The sequence below is a fragment of the Scleropages formosus genome, chromosome 17 (assembly GCF_900964775.1).
Source record: "Scleropages formosus chromosome 17, fSclFor1.1, whole genome shotgun sequence".
NCBI classification, from domain to species: domain Eukaryota; kingdom Metazoa; phylum Chordata; class Actinopteri; order Osteoglossiformes; family Osteoglossidae; genus Scleropages; species Scleropages formosus.
Genome location: NC_041822.1, coordinates 24,527,411 through 24,546,597, shown reverse-complemented (window position 1 = coordinate 24,546,597; position 19,187 = coordinate 24,527,411). Strand labels below are relative to the sequence as shown.

The window sequence follows — 19,187 nt, the reverse complement described above, 5'->3', positions numbered from 1 at the left end:
TCCAGTGTCTCAATATCGACATTTCCCACAGCGGATGTGCGAAACACCACGTTAATTCAGCGTTGACTCGTCTTGCTCCCTCCCCCGTGTTCAGCATGGGTGGAGTGAGGGGTCAGCAGAAGACATCATTCCATCTCCAGGGTGCAGGAACAAGGAGGGACGGCGAGAAAAGTACCCCCTTCCTTCATTAGAAGCAGCTGATAAAAACGGAGAAGTCCAGTGTTGTACTGCGTCTCAAATTCAGTGCCTTCGTAAAAAGACGGTTGAAAAACAGCCCCGGCACTTGTGCAAACGCCTCGACTACGTTCAGGAGGAGGACGTTACTCTTACCATGAGGAGGAATAATGAAAATAACTCATAAGAAATGTGTACAAAGGCTTAAGTGGCTCCTGCTATAGTACAAAATCCACATCGTAAAAATGAGCATCAAAACAGGCCGAAATAACTGGCAATTTAGGAGGTTCTATTTTTTCCCCATTTTTCCATGTCAAAGCAAGTGAGGGGAGTGCAAAGAGTTGTCCTCATTATGGCACAAATGTCACTGATGTCCGTTGCAAAACTAGCAAGTTACCCCTTGGTGAGTACGAATATACGAAAATACCCTTCGGTCTCGCTGGTGCTCCTACACGTTTTCATGTAACAACAATAAACTACACTTTGTACAGTGTCTTCGAAGGAAACTTCTCTAAGCACTTTACAGTAAAAAGAGCGATACAATGTGACCTGTACAGTCACGGGAAGACCGCGGTAAATAGCCCCTGAGGACAGATAAGCTGAGACCTTATCAAGTGGCCCGAGTGGAAAAAACTAAAAAAAAAAATATATAAAATAAAACCAAGGGCCCGATACGCGAGTTCTGTCACAATAACACTAAAAAACCTTTAGCTACTTAATATTTCCAACTTAACATATAAACAGCTACGTTTGTTGCGTTTCTTGAAAAATACCTTTCTGACCTCTCCTTTACGTCTAAATGTTTGAAGTAGCACTTTTAAGAGATACGAAGGCCTTTTACACCCTTGCAGCAGTAAATGAGTGTAGTGGAGAGCGCAGCGCTGACTGGGGCGACGCACTTCCGCTACGCTTGGCGAGTGAGAGCGAATACGTGGACGGGTGAAGGGGGAGAAAAAGCAGACACCAAACATTTAACAAAAAAAAAAGAAAAAAAAAAAAGTCTAAAAAAAATCTATTTTTACAGTATTCAAAGTCTGGAGGATGGCTCAAGGTGGGGGCGGGGGGGGGCGGCCACATGGTTCCTCGCACCCGTGTCGTCACGGGAAGTGAGCGGCGGGGGGCTGCAGGGTGGCGGCCTCCGCCCGGTGGTCCAACTCGTTCTGCAGGCGCGTGATGTTGGACAGCTCCTCGAGCTCCTGGAACTGCCGGTCCGTCTTGTGGCTCACGAGCGAGCGGTAGAAGTGCACGGCGAACACGATGAAGACCAGGCCGAACGGCACCATGATGGACGTGGAGGCGATGGCGGCCGCCTCGCCGGCGCTGATGGTGCCGTTGCCGGAGCCGGACTGCGGCTTCACGGGCAGGAACTTGACCCAGCAGAGCAGGACCACCTCGGCCAGGAAGAGCAGCGTGCCGATGACGGTGGAGAAGGCCCAGGCGAGCTCGATGTGGCGGTGCATGCGCTCGTGCGGCGACTCCTTCACCGAGTTCAGGTTGTGCACGTTGCTCACGGCTTCGATGTTGGGCAGGATGCAGGTGCTGATCATGAGGGCGAAGAGATGCACGGCCACCAGCACCGTGGTGCACGCGCTGAAGGCGATCAGCAGCCCCGGGGGGTAGTTGTGGTCGGCCTCCAGCTGGACCTCCACCATGGCCACCTGGAGAACAGAGCAGCGCGCTATTCACGGCCTCGATGCGCCGAGCGTCACCCGGAGCCGAAGGCGTCGCAGCTCACGCGCGCCGTTTCGGTCCCGCGTAACACACCGCGCGTCGCCTCGAATATGACACGCGGCCCACGAGAGCCGGACGAGTTCAGCGGGGCGCGTGGAAGTTCTCCTGCGGCGTCGAGTCGTCTTTCCGCACCAGGGAATTTCTGACGCTTCACGTCTTTAACGGAGCAGATGCAGAAGGTTTGACACTTTGTACATAATTCAACCGTTAAAGTTTAATCGTTAGGCCGTCGATGTTTAATACGAGTAGAAAAAACACGATCGAAGGATCATCCGCTGGTTAGCTGGTGGGGGGTTGGCTAAGGTGAGTCAGGGCGGCCGGCCGCATGGTCTCCATGGTAAGCAAGGGTACGGAAGTGGTTTACCATCGCTTTCTTGAACACGTCTGTGAACCGTGGGAACAAAACAGCGAACACAAAGTCCGCACAGATTCGAACCCATGCCCAAATCAACAGCCCCGGAGTCCTGCGGTACCAGAGCTACCCGCTGATCCCCGTGCCTCCGTGAGCCGAGATGCCATTTCCACACTCATTTGGTCTATTTCTCATATTTAATCTGCAGGAGAGGAGTTACCATGGTGCGCTGGCGCATATTCCGGTCCAACCGGCGGTGCGTGAAAAAACGCGTTCGCTGCCAACGCGGTCCGTGCTCGGCTTTAACCTACAGGCGTCGCCGCAGCGCGGACCTGCGTGCGCTCATGTAGCCAGTGGGGCGTGTCAAAACCAGGCATGCGGTGTTAACGCGAGTCATTCTCCCAGAATGCCTCTAAACAACTGTTGAGGAGCACGTGGAAACGTGGCGGGGGCCGCTGGACGGGGTTACCGAAAAAGGAGATACTTGACCCTCACGTGGGAATTCATCTTTCACAACTGAAAAATGAGTATCACCGCAGCAGGAGGGGAACGGAGATGTTCGGTCAGTGCGATCAGCGCTCAAACAGGAAAGTGAAGCAAACACCTACTGGCACATAACAAACACACAGATTTCACTGTACGCCACTGCACTCAATATTACACCCAATAACTCACTCTACCTGTCACTATTACCGTCAATGTTATAGGAGCACTCAGTATTTTAGTTAAAATTAGTCACTATTAGGAAGGGGGGCACGGTGGCGCACTGGGTTTGGCCAGGTCCCGCTCTCTAGTGGGTCTGGGGTTCGAGTCCTGCTCGAGGCGCCTTCTGACGGACTGGCGTCGCATCCTGGGTGCGTCCCCTCCCCCTCCGGCCTTACGCCCTGTGTTGCCAGGTGAGGCTCTGGCTCCACGCGACCCCATATGGGATGAGCGGCTTCAGCCAGTGTGTGTGTGTGTGTGTTGCATTTTTGTTCCAGCTGCATTCATCAGTGCGGTCACTACTGAACATGCAAATAATCACTGTCACTATTAGTGTCACTATTGTATTAACTACACACACATATCTGAAACCACTTGTCCCATACGGGGTCGCGGGGAGCCGGAACCTAACCCGGCAACACAGGGTGCGGGGCTGGAGGGGGAGGGGACGCACCCGGGACGGGACGCCAGTCCGTCGCAAGGCACCCCAAGCGGGACTCGAACCCCAGGCCCACCGGAGAGCAGGACCCGGTCTAACCCACTGTGCCACTGTGCCCCCCTGGTGTATTAACTATTATAGTGACAATTGCACGTCGCTTATGCGTTTAGTAATCGTCACTATTATATTGTTAGTCGTAACTGCATTCACCGCCACCGTTACAGCGTATTCGCTTTCAGAAGTGCTGCTCAGTCGACGGAATACAGCAGATACAATACAGCGTTCACTGCTAAAGTAACTATATTCATTCACCATTGAAGAGTCGCCCTTCCTTGCAGCCACTACTGCACTAACGAACGGCGTCACTATGAGAGTCATTACTGGGTGAAGAACCAGAGCCACTACTGTAGTCACTAACACTCACTGCTACATAATCAGTTATTCATTGTATTCACTGTTAGTTACTTATTACTCAGTATTCGGTGTCACACAAACGACTCCATTCACAATTACAGCAAGTGCTGCGGTCACCGCTGCCAGGTCACTATCGGCCGGACACGAGGGGTTTTTAGCTCCAGAAATAGCCGGGGGCTCCTGCGCTCGTGCCCCCTGGGGGGGATCTGCGGTCCGCTGCGCGTCGGATCGGGACCAGCGCGTCCGTTCACAGCGCGGCCGGAGCGTCGTGTGCGCGCGTTCCGGCAGCGGACCTTCAAACTCAGCGAGGGAGCGCGACCACACCGTGTGTGTGTCTGTGTGTTCGTTCAGTGACAGCTCCCGCCGCAGCTGTTTGTTTGTTTGTTTACTGCGCCGCGGACACAAAGTTGCCGCGAAACTCGATTCGCTCGTTACACTTGTGGCGCGCGCCGGGGCGGCCGCGCCGCGCGGAGCCGAACGTCGCAGAGCGAAGTGGGGAAAAAAAAGGCAAAAGTGACAGAGAGAGAGAGAGAGAGAGAGAGAGAGAGAGAGAGAGCGAGCTAGAGAAGCCCGGCCCCGGCCCTAGCCCCGGGTCCGGGATCCGCCACGGGGACACGCACCATGGCGAAGCCGGAGAGCAGCGCCGACGTGCGGCTCGACGCCTTCAGCTTGGCGCGGCTCAGGTAGAGCTTCCTCCAGGAGAGCGCCTGCAGGGAGTGCTCGTTCACGCTCATGGTGCCTCGTGCCTCGGACCTCGAACCCCGGACCCCGCACTGCACTCGCGCCCGCTCTGTCTCACAGCCTCGGCGACCCGCTGCGGTCCCAGCCCGGTCCTGGGAGTTCGGGGCGGCTCTGGATCCGGCAGAGAGCGGAGTGCGTGTGGAGGGAGGGGGGCGGCTGCTAAGCCCATTACCCACAATGCTGTGCGAGACCGCCGGGCTGAACTGCTCTCGACTCGCTGCGCGGAACTGAGACGTTTGCGGTCACGTTGTTCTTCTCCTTCTTGAAATCGTTGGAATTGCGATCAGTGCCGCTACATTTTATACGGATATTTCTAAATGATACCTATTTCTGCTAAATGAATAAATGTAAATGATCCCGAACTTCTGAATATGTCAGTCCATATTATTATAGATTATATTCCAGGGTATATAAAGTATTATATAATTAGACGTTATTTTCCCAGCGGGTATATGGTATATATTATATAATTACAGGTTACATTCCAGGGTATATAGTTTATGCTCCATATGACACCCAGGACATCCAGTATGAAATTGTTCTACTTCCCAATGAAATAAAAATCGTCCTTTCCTTTTGGCTAAAATACCTGAGTATTTGGCGGGGGGGGGTCGAGGCCCTTGGAGAGCCTGAAGAACACAGGTTTCCTGGCGTAGGAGACGCCGAAAAAATTATAGTGACAATTTCTTGATCATTTGTGGAAATTTGGTGTGTTAGAAGGAAAGAGGTCACTAACAAAATTGTCCAAATCATTTTCTTTTGTGAGAGGAACACGAAGTCACTGAGCGTGGGGGAGGAGCTTCACGAAACTTCCAGAATTCCAGCATCTGTTCTTAACTTTAAATTCACCCGTAGCCTTGAATCTGTGTGTTCGTAACAGGCTTTTCACACATGTCCTGCTCGACACGCGCACCAGCCGCGCTTCAGGCCAGACGCGGCGCCGCGGGGCGATGTTGATGCTGGCGGCACAGAGACACTGCAGGCCCGATCCCGCGGATCCCCGAGCGCCGCACGATCATGTCTCGGAGTCTTCATCGCATCGCATCGCATCGCATCGAAAAGAGGAAAATATTATTAATTTCGCCCACTTGCGTGTCTCTTTATGGCGCATTTTCACATAGATGTTCTGGACGTCAGGGACGGGTCCCGTGTCCCATGCACGCAGCGTCCGCTTCCAGCTTTGAGAAGTTTTATATGGGACAGGCCTGTAGGGTGTGTACATGTGTTGTGGTATTTTACTGTGTTACTATGTTCGCATCCACCCCCTGCTTCATAGAAAGCCACTATATGGACTGTCACTTATCTGGACTTGAGGAATTTGTACCACCTGCCCCGGTATCAGGACTCCGTCCTCGATCGTCCTTTTTTTTTCAGTCCACAGTTGCGCCAAATCCGAGGTAAACACGTCTGTCACCACGGTAACCGACCGAGCCGCCTGCTCAGGCGGGCGCGCAAACAGGTGTGTGGTCACGCTGAGCATGCTGGGAGCGCACTAACTATATTAAGTGACGCACCGAACAGGTCGCATCACACCGCGGACACGGGCAAACTGCCCACCGTCGACTGGTTTGCTTCAAAGGCCCATTTTTGTAGAGATTATGACATTTACATGTATTTAGTTACATTTACAGCGCAGTAACAGTTGATACGCGAACATGTGTCGGTGCAGGAACGCATTAACGTGTTTCCTATAGGAATAATGGGAATTTCTTCTTTGTTATCCGGACCCCCACTTTATGGATAGTTTTTCTTGCGCAAATTCATTTTGGGTATAAGGGTGTTTACGTGTGTTTTACTGTGGTTTTCCTTGTCTGGTTTTACCCAGGTTTTCGACCTTTTCTTTTCACCTCCGTTCTACTTTTTTCACATGCACTTTACCTCATATAAAATTACCTCCTTTTATGCCTACCTGTAACTGTGCCCGGGACACCCATGGTAGTGTGCTGAAAGAGCAGTGTACTAGCAGCCCCCCCCCAATGGAGTGAACGGGGTGAGAGACGTGTAAGACTGGAGTCTTCCTTAAAAAGGACAGCAGGTGGCATAGCGGTTAGAGTCGCCACTATCCAGGACACGGAATGAGGGTTCCGATCCCTTCCTTCTGTGGTACCTTTGATGAAGGTGACTGAGTTACCGAACCCTGAACTGATACAGAAAAAAATACCCATCTGTGTAAATGGGTAAATCAGTGTACAAAGCTTACACCGTGACTTATGCCGAACAAGAAGCTCGACGAAATGACACTTTCAGGTATTTATGACCATTTTCTCCAAAGCGGTTGCAGTGTTGAGCTCACAACCATCTTACCTGTTTGGTGAGATAAGTACCTTGATCAAGGGTACTAGAGCTGGAGGTGGGATTTGAACCTTGGCTCTTCGAGTGGAAGGCAGCAGCTGTAACTGCTGTGCCCCCCAGCTGTAGTTAACAAGTATATATACACAGTATGTATGTGCATATATACTGTTATGTATATGTATATGAATATGTATGTGTCTCACGATCGTCACCACCGTGTAAAATCGCTGGACGCTCAGTGTCAGCAGTGAGGGAGGACTTTTCCCAAAATTTCGTACAAGCAGAGTTCGGGTGATGCGAAATAAGTCCGCGTGAAAGTGGGAAGACGTGCTGCTGAAACTCGTTTCGCTCGTCCGCTAATGAGACTCGGAGATTAAAATTAGATTCCGATTTGAAAAGCAAATCCAGACAACGAAAATAAAAAACGAGAACTATTTTTGTCTTGTCAGCATAATTGCGTGAAGGAGAAGTGCGGTCTGTGGTGGTGGTGGTGGTGGTGGTGGTGGTGGTGGGGGGGGCACACAGGCTGGGGGTGTGGGGCGGCGAGCGGGCCAAGGGTCACGACCCCCAACGGAGCGCTGTGCTGCGACCGTGACCTTCATGAACCGCAACTCAACCACATCTTCAACCGTTGCTGCCAGGTACGGCCCTCTGCGCCCTGATTGGTCGATTATTAATATTTATTCGTTTACCTGTGACACTTTTCTCCAGGGACATTCACGGTGTCGGGTCATCATATTCAGCCACTTACACCGATTTACCCATGTGTACGCAAGGTCATTTTTACTGTATCGGTTCAGGCTCTAACCACTACGCCACCATGTGTGGAAGCTCTTTATATCTGTCTTTTCTTACCACTCTATAACCACGGTAATAGATAGTGTAAAAATTTTTTCCCTTCCACCTGTTTTTAGGCAGTGTGTTTTTTAAGAGTGTTCATTACCTGTCTGCCGTTTATGAGGGTCTTTCGGTCAAGCTGTATGTTCAGTCACTGTACCAGGTGTGTGTGTGTGTGTGTGTGTGTGTGTGTGTGTGCGTGCGTGCGTGTGTGTGTGTGCGCGCGCTGACAGATCATGTGACACACACAATGGCTATTTCTGGACCTTTAAAAATAACTCCTTCCATCGGCTGGTGCAGGGGTGAGTTTTTGCACCGCGCTGGGGGGTGTCCCGTCTCCGTTCGCCGCGGTGCCCTGCTGGACCGCGGTCCAACCGCGAGGTCCCTAGTTCAGGAACAGGCGCCACTCCTCCCAGCATTCCCTGCTCCATGCAGCGCTGGCAACAGCAGTGCGGAATCGCTACCGCCTGGCCCTTACAGATGCCCCCCACCCCCCACCCTCACGGTTGCTAGGCAGCCAGCTCCTCCATGCTGGAACTCGCTGCTTCACTGGCTGCCGCAGCTGCTTGGAGGGGGGGGTTCTGCTCAGCCAATCGGAAGCCAGAATGAGACAGCACACTGTACATCGGAGCCCCTTGACCGCTCCCTCTCACTCTCCCTCCCTCCCTCGCTCGCTCGCTCGCTCGCTCGCTCCCTCTCTCTCTCTCTCTCTCTCTCTCTCTCTCTCTCGAGCTCGCTCGCTTGCTCCCTCCCTCCTTCTGTCTCTCCTTCCCTCAATGAAGCTCTGTGGAACGGCGGAGGACGGTGGACACACACACACACAAGGTCTATCGCTCTCTCTCTCTCTCTCTCTCGCCCGGCACCGGGGACATGGGCCGAGGCTCCGGGGCCCCTGGACGCAGGAGGAGGGGCCATCAGGTGGGTGTCCTTCGCTCGGCAGCTGGGGGCCACGGTGGGGTGGGCGGGTGGTGGGGGGGGGGAGCTCTGCTGTTCTGCCCTGGTGCGTCGCCATGTCCACGGGTCGGCTCCAGCTGGGGCGTAGGGGTGTGGGGGTGTGGGGGTGGGGGCGGCGGTGTCGTCTTCCTGTTTACTTCTGTTTACTCAGCGCATGGTTGATTGGCAGGGCCCTGTGTGTGTGCGCGTGTGTGTGCGTGTGTGTGCATGTGCTGCCAGCCGCACACCTCTTTTCCATCATCCCACATCAAGGTCATGACTCGGTCCAACCTCTTCACCAGTTCGGACCCCACTGCACCCCCACCCCCACCCTGAAGCCCCCCCCCCCCCCCCACACCCGCTGCGCCACCCTGCCCCTTCCTGTGGTGAGGAGGACACACTGGACCAACTCGGCTCCCGGTCGGTGGGAACCATGATTGGAACGCGGTCCCCGTGGTCAAGGGGTTTGTGGGTAGGTGGGGCAACGACCGGCTTCGGGTTCCATTCAGCTGAGAAAAGTCTGGAGTGAAACTACGTTCGAACCCGGGGCACCGGAAGTGCTGGTCTTGGCCTTTCAAAGTATCCCTCATAGGGCGCTTAGTCAAACCAGCAGGTGGTGTAGTGGTTCTAACCGCAACCTGGGGCCTTAGAAAACCTGGGTTCGAATCCCACCTCCCACGGTCACACTGTTGATCGAGGTACTTATTCTGAATCCATGGAGTAAAAATTACCCTGCTGTTTACATAGAGAAACGCATCATGTAAATAAGTTCGTGTTGCGGTCGATGGTGGTTTCCGAGATGGTTGAGTTCCAGTCAGCAGTAAATGAAACACCTGAACTTCAGAAGTAATACCTCAATGAACAGTGTAACAAGTCCCTGTTACGGTGTCCTCATGACCCCGTATGACCTTCCTGTAAAACAAGGTCAAAACCCAGTTTGAACGGAGCGGTTCGGTCTTCAGTGGAACGATGCCGGTTTTACGGTTCATTTCTGTCTCTCGGGTCGAAGCTTTTCCACCGAATCCTTACAGACGAGGAGGGTGTTGGTCCAAAACTTTCTGTTGCGCAAAACCTGAAGCAATCTGGGCGTGCCGCGGTCTTACAGAACTTGTTTCGGTGGTCGTACACTGTTTTACTGCGGTCTTACAGATCTCACTTTGTTGATGGTACCCTGTTTCACTTACAGGTCTTGGTGTGTTAGAGGTACCGGTTTTCACTGTGTTCTTACAGCACTCATGCTGGTTGTACCTGGTCATACTACGGTCTTACCAGTCTGTGCTGGACGGCACCTGGTCGTAATGGAGTCTCAGATGGGCTGGGACTGAGCCGGTGCGTAACTTGCTTTAGCGCCATTGGGTCTTTGATCAAGTCCCGATCTTTGTGCCCCGGGCAGCAAAGGGGATGCAGGGCAAAGACCGCAACCGTTCCCTCCCTTTCCTTCAGCATCACAGGACCGTTTCGTGCTCCAAAGACGTTCTTTCAGTGCGGTCCAGTGTCCCCTGCGCCGTCCTGCTCTTTGCAGTCTGGTCCACTTTCCGCTTCCAGCTACTGCTGTACATTTTGTTTACCGCGGTGTGCTCTTCCCCAGCGGTCATGCGCCTCGTGACCTGCTGTGCGTGGTCCTTGTTTCGGACCCGCCGCTCCAGCGATGACGGCGCTTTTCGAACCCGAGCTGCTGCGCAACCTCAACGTGTTTTTGCTGCATACACTGCGACTGAGACAGGTGCCAGAAGGGGGCGCTGTGGTTGGAGCTGCCAGCTGTGGTTCAAGTAGAACCTTCTGCTGTAGAACTCCAAACCGCATTGAACTGACATGGTAAAAATGACCCTGCTGTACAACATGCGTAAATCACTGAAAGCTGCTTTGGAGAAAAGCCCCAAATAAACACACGCACAGCCTGAAGCTACTTGTCACTAGTGGGGTTGCAGCGAGTCGGAGTCGAACCCGGCGACACAGGGTGCGGGGGACACACACCTCGGACGGGACTCCAGTCTGCCGCGAGGCAACCCAAGCAGGACTCAAACCCAAACCCACTGTGCCACCGCACCCCCTTACCAAGTGAACAAATAAAGGCAATTTGAAGGTCTTGGGTTCAAATCCCACTCTTTTGATCAAGGTACTTCTGAAGTGATACAGTAAAAATTACCCTGCCATGCAAATTGGTGAATCAGTGTAAGTAGCTTTCTGTACAAACCTGACATTAAAAGTCACATAATATCTGATTGTTTAATTGTTATTATTTTTTTAAACTTTTCTCCAAAGCGACTTACAACATTAAATTGCTTACAGTGATTTAGCCATTCACACAGCAGGGTTAATTTTACTGTACCAGTTCAGGGTGAACACCTTAGCCAACGGTTCGAGTATAGGAGGGCATTAGTACCATAACCGCTGCGCCCCCTGCCACCCTTCTGGCCCTGAGCTGGAGTGGATGTGAACTGGAGAAGTGAGGAGCGGGTCTCTGGTTCCAGGCACATTTCGGGGGTGGGGGCGGGGGGGTTGGTGAGGTTTGTGCAGAAGTCCGGTCTAATACTGTCCATGGAAACGACTAAATTGGGTGCAGAAATTGCAGAAAATCACACAGAGCCTTTTTTAAGCTCCACATTGCGACATGCCGTTGTGCAACATGACGATGGGCTCTTTGTTTGGGAGCAGGAGGCGTGAACCCACAGCTCGAACCCTCGCTCTCCTGCAGCTCTGGGCGACTCTGTCTGCTGACCGCGTGGGGAAGCCGCGCTGACGTCCACGGCGCTTCTGAGAAGAAGGACCCCGGCATCACGTCGGCGCAGGAAGAAGGTGAGTCTCCTCCTTCGGCGTCGTCCCTTCGCTCGCCGGACAGGGATCCGATGGCGCTGCCGGGCCCTCGAACCCCTCGCCAACCAACAGGCCTCGTCCGGGTGCTGCTGTCAGATCTGTCTTGCTTAGAAAGGACGACCCCGTCACCATGACAACAGTGACAGCAGCTCCACTCGCAGGAGTTTTACTGCTGGTGCTGCAACGCTTCTGGGCTGTGGGTTCGAATCCAGCTCAGTCGGTGTGGAGTTTGCATGTCCTCCCTGTACTCGTGTGGGTTTCCACTAGGTGTTCTGGTTTCCTCCCACAGACCAAAGACTTGTGTTTTGGGGGAAACTGACGACTCTAAACTGCCCTTTGCATGCGTGTGTCTGTGTGTGTGGGGCTGCTCTCTGATGGACTGCTGACCTGTCCAGGATATACTCTGTTTCACACCCTACATTTCCAGGATAGGCTCTGGACCACCGCGACCCTGCAGCGGCCAAGAAATTCGTGAAAGTGCTCAGATAGAAGGATGAGTTTCCCAGCGGCCATTGTTTGTTTTACTTCCTGTGACACGTACTAAGCAAAACGAAGGAGGCCAAGCATTCGCTGATCTTGTTTCATACTGTAGTATTCCTGAATTCTGGAATATTCCTTAAAGTGACAGCAAGGGAGCAGTGGTTTCGGTGACAGCTGTCACTCATTTTCACGGCTGCAGAGGCTAAAGCTAATTGCTACCGGTGTCCAAGGGGACTGGATTTGGAGAGTCTCCACACCCGTGTCCTGTGGGTTCCGAACTAACGGCCTGCCGGCGCCAGCACACGCTAACAACCAAGAGAGCACGTGAATGATCGGCTGAGGTTCCCCGAGAGCCTTTCAACCCTCCGCTGTTAGCGGGACCAACAATTCTCACGTGGAATTTCCCAAGAGGAATTTTAAAGAGGTGTCTCATGGCGTTCGGCGGTCCAGGAATGGGCGACGTGGGGGGGGGGGCATCATTCTGGCAGTTTCCGTGACGGCCCCGCTAAATAGCTGACGAAATGTTCCACTAATGGAAGCAGAACCAGAGTCCCGGCCCGGAGACACATGAGACCAGCGGGACCCAATGGCAGCGAGCCGAAGATGATTATTATTCTTATTATTATTATTATTACTATTATTAATCACACCCCTTTGTCCAAGATGAATTACAGTCTTAGTCTAGAGCACAGCAGGTGGTGCAGAAGTTAGACCCTTTGCCTTGTAATCAGAATCAGTATTACCGCAGTAGAAGGGATCCAAACCCACGTCCATTGGATGTAAGACAAGCCCTAACCGGTACGCCACCCGCTGGCTCACGACGGCAACGTTAAACACACTCCTTTGTGCCGTCAGTCACCGGACATCGTCGCTCTTTTCTTTATGAGCAGTCAGCACTTCTAGTTTTCCGCTCGAAGAAGCCGGGCTCGAACCCGTTACGGCGTCACAGCCGGGCGTCACTGTGCCGGGACCCGGCAGCATCGGGAGCTGTCGCGACGCACAAAGGATCGTGGGACCCATCCGTTCTGAGCGCGAACGTCTCTTAGTCGCTTTAACTTGATGTGAAAAGTCTGTTTGCTGGGGGCGGTCGTCCAGACAGACAGTGCTCACAGACACACGCACACACGCACACACGCACACACACACCACAGAATGGTCACTGTTCTTGAGGCCGGACAGGCGCAGCGCGGTAAAATCACAGTACTGTCCCTCGTTGGCCGCTGCGGGGTTGCGATGCGCTGTTGATGCTGCGGATGGTCGCCCTTCTCCCTCAGGGGTCCTGGACCGTGGTCTCCACCGCGGGGCCTCTCCCAGCAGCAGGACGTGGGGTCTGTCGTCCAGCCGGAGCTATGTCTCCCCGGGGGACCTCGCGGAAGACTGCCAGGGGGTGGGACTGAATCAGGGCCACGCCCCCTTCCACCCTCAGGTAAGCTCCGCCCAAAAGATCCCCATTTGCTCAGAATTAACACCTAACCCTAACCATAATCCCAGGATCCAGTGACACTGAGTGCTGAACACATGGTCTCGGGTTCGAAACCCCCTCCTGCTATAGCAACCTTGGTCAAGATGCATATGACACGGTGTCGTGGCGCCCCCTGCGGGGGGGACATTCCCAGTGACTCGGGTTCGGCAGATTATGAGGGCGGAGGTGTGACGGATGAGGCTCGGAATAGATCAGAGAGGGCGGCTGGAGTCCTGGGCGTCCGTGATGGACAATCGTCGTGTAAAACATCTATGGAGAACATTCAGTTTTACCTTTATTGTGATGCAGAAGTTGCGACTTGCTAGTAATAATAATAATGATAATATTCTGAGATGTATTATATATTTCATAATATTACATTATGTGTGAATGTGTGTGTGTGTGTGAGTCATGCCTCTATTTGGCCTCCAAGCATCAGCAGCTGTGAGCGAGCAGCGAAAGGCCAGTAGGTCTCCAGCGTCTCCGGTGCGAGATGGTCCGGTGCCCCACATCTCCAGACCTTCAGAGGTCAGTCCGAACACGTCTGCGGGAGGACACCTTCACCTTTTTGGTCCGCACACACCAACCCTTGGCGTGACCCTCATCGTGTGGAACCCTTAGCTGCAGTCTATCATCTCCGTATTTGTAGTAAGCCGTCCAAGCCCCTGTAAGGTGTGCAGTTTTGGAGATACGCCGAAAAACATACGTCCTCCAGAGCGGACAGAAATGAACGGTGAGTCACGGGAGGAGGGCGGACAGCGTGTATCCGCGGCGCTCGCTGTGTAACTTTTATGTGAAATTCCTGCAGCGCGTAGCCGTTCGGTGTGACTCTCATCGTGCGTAACTCAATTAAATCCAGCAAAAAATGTTTTTGGATGTATTTCGAGGAGGTTTTCCAGGCCCCACCCCCAAACATGTGGTATCATTTAAAAGCAGAGAATGTCCTCTGCCGGGTGCGTTCGGACTCGGCGCCGCGGTGCGTAACGTCGGGGAGGTGTCGCCGAAAAACCAATGTCCTCTACGGTGGACAAAATGAACGGCTGAGTTTCGACGGAGAAACGGGCTCCGTGCGGCTTTTTCCGCGTGACGCATCGACGCCCCGGAGAGCTCTTGTTCAAAACCGAAGTTCTACCCAAAACGCATCTCTCCGGACGCCCAAACCCTCGATGTCTAGATCTCGCCTCCATCCTCCATTTGCTGCCCATTTTTGCCTGAAATCGCCGAGCGAACGGTCCTGGGACGATGCGCTCGCTCTGCAGAGCCCCGAACTGCTCGTGTCATCTGCAGAAACGCACGGCCCTTTTCGCAGGCCGAGGATTCTGGGTAACCGGCGGTGATGTTCGGAAAGCGTAGCGCCGAGGCGGTCGGGTTCGAATCGAGTCCGGGGATTAAATAATTCATTTATCTGCCGAGCTGACACTTTCATCCAAAAGGCGACTGAAATATGTTGCGAGTGTACAGGGTGTGTGAAGGCCTGCACTGTGTGTGTGTGTGTGTGTCCGTGCGTCTGTGCGGCCGCCTGGTGCCCCGAGGTGCTCGGCGAGCGTGGACTCTGTGCTTCATTACAGGGGTTACAATGTTTGGTGTCGTTACTAAGGTGCTAATAAAGATCTGTTTACGGCATTCCGCTTCGCTCCGTTATTGTCCAGGAGTGGAGCGAGAAACTGGGAAGCCTTTAGCTGCTCTAATTTGGACGTTATTACACAGAGAGGGAGAGGGAGAGGGAGAAAGAGGAGAGAGAGGGAAGGAGAGAGAGGGGAGAGAGAGAGAGAGAGAGGGAGAGGGAGAGAGAGGGGAGAGCAGGAGAGAGAGAGGGAGGGAGAGAGAGGGCGAGCGAGGGGAGAAAGGGAGGGAGAGCAAGCAAGAGGGAGAGGGAGAGAGAGGTGAGTGAGGGAGGGAGAGGGAGAGAGAGAGGGGGAGAGAGAGGGAGGGAGAGAGGGAGAGGGAAAGATGGGAGAGTGAGCAGGAAAGAGAGGGAGAGAGAGAGAGGGAGAGGGAAAGAGGGGAGAGAGGGAGGGAGAAAGAGGAAGAGAGAGAGAGGGGGGAAAGAGGGAGAGGGAGAAGGAGAGAGAGGGGAGAGAAAACGATCATTTGCATTTTTGTAATATTGAGGATCTGGATGTGCATGCTAATGGTGGTGGCGCGGGGAGAGTGGCAAGCCGGGTACACATGGCACGCGCGCGCACACACACACAGGATGAGGTCGGCTCTCTGCCACTGACACGTCCTCTCTAGTGCTCCCAGCATGAGACCAAGAGCCTATCTGAAGGAGTGAAGCCAAAGGCCAGTCTGTAAGTGTGTGTGTGTGTGTGTGTGTGTTTCCCCCAAAGCGATGCCACGCCTCGCTTCTATCCGCGTGAGCCTGCTGGCACGTTAACGTGTGCGTTCCTTAGTGCGCGTGTTTTCCTCGAGGTGATGCGTCTGCATGCTTGTGTGTGTTCTAGAGTATAATATAGTAAGGCGTGTGACGGGAGCACAAACTATGGTTGCGTGTGTTTGTGTGTTTAGTTGTGTCAAACCCGACGATAACCGAACGTTGCGTCCTTTACGGTGCGCTTTGAACTCCGCTCTGTGTGTGTGTGTGTGTGTGTGTGTGTGTGAGGCAGGTGTGTACGGACAGGTGTAACGGTGTGTGCGCACCGCTGTTTACCGCCGCTCGCCACGTTTGTTCCGGACTTTTCCTCGTTCTTCCCGACGCCTCGGCGTGAGCAGATTTCGGGGTCGCCGGGTTGAGCAATGAATCATTTACTGCTAATTTTCCGTTATGAAAGAACAGCATCTGCGCATTAAAATTGCTCAGAAAATGTTATGAATCCCTTCAGCGACTTGTTTGCTTTTCCCGTTGCTTCGCCTTCAAACGAATTCCGAAATAATTCGCTCGAGGCCTGATTAGAAAGAAGTGAAGTACTTTAACAAGTAATAATGGCCATAGTTTCTGCCGTCACTTGTCAGCGATACACAATGTATTATTATTGCCTATTATCTCCTTGAGTTTAATGGTTTTTTATTCGCTTAATTAATATTTGTTACGAAATACCGTTCATGAAACTGTTGAACCAGTTCTTTCGCAATACAAGTGTATACAATTTGTTGTGCCAAGAAGGCAATTTAAATATTAAAGTGATATGATTAGGGGCTGGTCAGAGGGATACCGCAGAGATACCGCAGAGATACCCCAGAGATACCCCAGGGATACTGCAGAGATACTGCAGGAATACCCTAGGGATACTGTGGAGATACCGCAGAGACACCCCAGAGATACCGCAGAGACACCCCAGAGATACTGCAGAGATACCCCAGAGATACTGCAGAGATACCCCAGAGATACTGCAGGGATACCCTAGGGATACTGTGGAGATACCGCAGAGACACCCCAGAGATACTGCAGAGATACCCCAGAGATACGCCAGAGATACCCCAGGGATACTGCAGAGATACCCCAGAGATACTGCAGGGATACCCTAGGGATACTGTGGAGATACCGCAGAGACACCCCAGAGATACCCCACAGATGACTGTTCTGCTGCTATGACTGTGCTGGTGTTCCAGAGTGCACTGGGTCCTCTTGTTACAAACATCTGAGTTACAAATTTTCAAAGACACAAAAACCTTTCCTTACCTGTGAATTTATTTCTTTTCGTTGTCTCTCCTCTTGTCTATTTCCAAGAAATGGAAACACAACCTGCATTTTTGCACCAGCCTCTAGGTGGCACTAAAGAGCCCAAAGGCCCAAGAGAGCAGGGATGCGGAAAGGCCTCAGTTCAGCCCCCTTCCTGGCTCCTCGGTGCTGGCGATCAATAAAAAAGACGAGAAATGTTGCAAGTTTTGTGATCAATCGATCTACAGGAGGGGTTTCTGGAATTTTTTTTGTTTCTAAACATTAATTTAAAAATAATTTTATTTTTAATGCAGCTTAGAGTTATCACAAATGTTAAAGTAAAAAAAGTCTGACAAAGTATTTATTACTTATCGCTGTATCCAAGACTTTTACAGAAGCTTCACGGCAAATAAATCAGGGCCCGTCTCTGTTATTGATTGTGCAGATAATATTTTATTGATTGTAGAGATAATAAAACAAAAAGAAAGTGGGCAGACGCTGATGAAGGCGGCACATGCTGTTTGAAGTTATTAAAAGACAATAAAATATAAGTCCTGCAGTAGTAGTACAAATAAAAGTTTTTCATTCTAATTTTTAATTCATTAGGTCTTTATCGAAGTCTGTTACATAATTTAGTCTCTTAATAAATGGAGGGGCATCTGTATTTTGAAGATTTTGCCAGTTGCAACGTAGTGGTCGGACTTACAAACAAATCAAGTTACGAACAGACCTTTGATTCCAATTCATCTGTAAATGCTGAGGACCAAAAGCGTGCGACTGGAATGAACCGAACTGCGTGTCGTGCCTAACCACCTCTGCGTTGTGAAGTATATTTGGCTTTCGCTGGAGTGACTAAGAAAAATTGGATTTACCTGGAGCTCAGTCCATTCTCGGCGTTATGAAAGGGGTCGGGGGGGGGGGGTGGTTGAGTGGGCGCCGTGGTACGAATCGGGCGTCAGAGAGCATTGTGGTTCTCCTGAGAAACATCCGAAGACACCGAACTCAGTCCCCCTCCCCCCGAAGCGGGCCATAAATTCCCAGAATGCCGTCCCCTGGCTCTGCCCAGGAGAACAGCCACGATGGGCCGTCTATTTTTACCGCCGGCGACGGCGCCAAGAACAAAACAGGGATGCGAGAGGAAACGGGAGCCCAGCGCCAGCGCGAGAAAGGGGCGACGTTCCCAGCCAAACCTAATGATTCTTCTTAGAGCCAGGGGGTGGTGTGGTGTGGTGTGGTGTGGTGGTTTGTTCTCTCGCCTTGTGTCCGAAAGACTGGGGTTCGAATCCCATCTCCTGCTGTAGAACCACTGATCTAGGCATTTACCCTGAGTGAACACGGTAAAAAATTACCCCGCTGTGTAAACTGGAGAGTTGTGTAACTGTGAGATGTGCGCAATTTTCACTGTACTGGATCAGTGGAAGGTCCTTGAGCAAATGGAATTTGAACCCAGGTCCTTCATCTGCAAGCCAGCACATTAAACCACTACACCACCTGCTGACCCTGAACTTCTTGTGTGGCTCTCATGCCTCCTGAGAATGAATTGTCCTGTTTTTACTCTCTGAATCCACGGTAAATACCTTGACCGACACTACTGCAGCAGCAGTGGGGTTCGAACCCAGGGCACCAGGGCACCACGCCCATAAGCTCTGCACCAGCTGTGTTGCTGCTCGATTACAAGTCCCCCGGAGCGGACTGGAAGAAGACCGTACGTGAATGACCTGAGGCCTAGACTGCTCTCTTTCAGGTCCGCTCCGCGTCCTGCGGCCCCTTCGACTATGCCATGTGCCGCTATGTCTTAGAGGGGCCCCCCCCCAGCTTCAGCGCACCCTCGCACTGCCGCCAGGACTCTCCCGGGGAGTCGATGCTGATTGGTAAGCAAATATTAACAATGGAAATGTGTAACTGGTGAGCTCTGGCTAAAGTTACTCTAATGTTACCGTGGTTTTCTCCGAGACTTATTAACCACGCCGAGGTTTCCGCCCATCGCCTTCATGTCCTTCTTTCATTTCATGAGTGGGAAGAAGGTCCAGTTCTTCACTGAGCGCTGAATGATGTGTCTGACCGCTGCTACCGCGCTGCGAAATACCGATCCCACGATGACTTTTCCAATGGGCAAAATCCCCCCCACCCCAACCCCCACCGTGGCCCCTGCCATCGAACCCAGACCCTTTCCACGCTCATTGCGCTCGCGCTCCTGCCCATGTTTCCCCATCGCATC

The 19,187-nt window shown here is 52.5% G+C and overlaps 2 protein-coding genes across 9 annotated transcripts in view; one reads left to right on the top strand and one right to left on the bottom strand.

Moving 5' to 3' along the window:
- Positions 1-1,216: 1,216 nt before the first annotated feature.
- orai1a (ORAI calcium release-activated calcium modulator 1a) lies at positions 1,217-4,761 on the bottom strand. Its single transcript, XM_029259598.1, has 2 exons — positions 4,433-4,761; positions 1,217-1,832 (listed from the first exon to the last, which is right to left on the bottom strand). Exons 1-2 carry the CDS (start codon positions 4,544-4,546, stop codon positions 1,272-1,274), a joined length of 675 nt encoding a protein of 224 aa, XP_029115431.1. The 5' UTR covers positions 4,547-4,761; the 3' UTR covers positions 1,217-1,271.
- kdm2ba (lysine (K)-specific demethylase 2Ba) overlaps positions 1,828-19,187 on the top strand; it is a 48,923-nt gene continuing 31,563 nt past the window's right edge. For 4 of the 8 annotated variants that reach the window (XM_029259593.1, XM_029259591.1, XM_029259592.1 and 1 more), the window contains exons 1-4: positions 8,417-8,600; positions 11,271-11,411; positions 13,184-13,335; positions 18,714-18,840. In XM_029259593.1, the coding sequence (XP_029115426.1) occupies positions 8,459-8,600; positions 11,271-11,411; positions 13,184-13,335; positions 18,714-18,840 (562 nt within the window). In that variant the 5' untranslated portion in view covers positions 8,417-8,458. Of the gene's footprint in view, positions 2,820-8,416; positions 8,601-11,270; positions 11,412-13,183; positions 13,336-15,568; positions 15,663-18,713; positions 18,841-19,187 lie in introns of those variants that run through there. The other 4 variants (XM_029259594.1, XM_029259597.1, XM_029259596.1 and 1 more) reach the window with 4 other exon arrangements.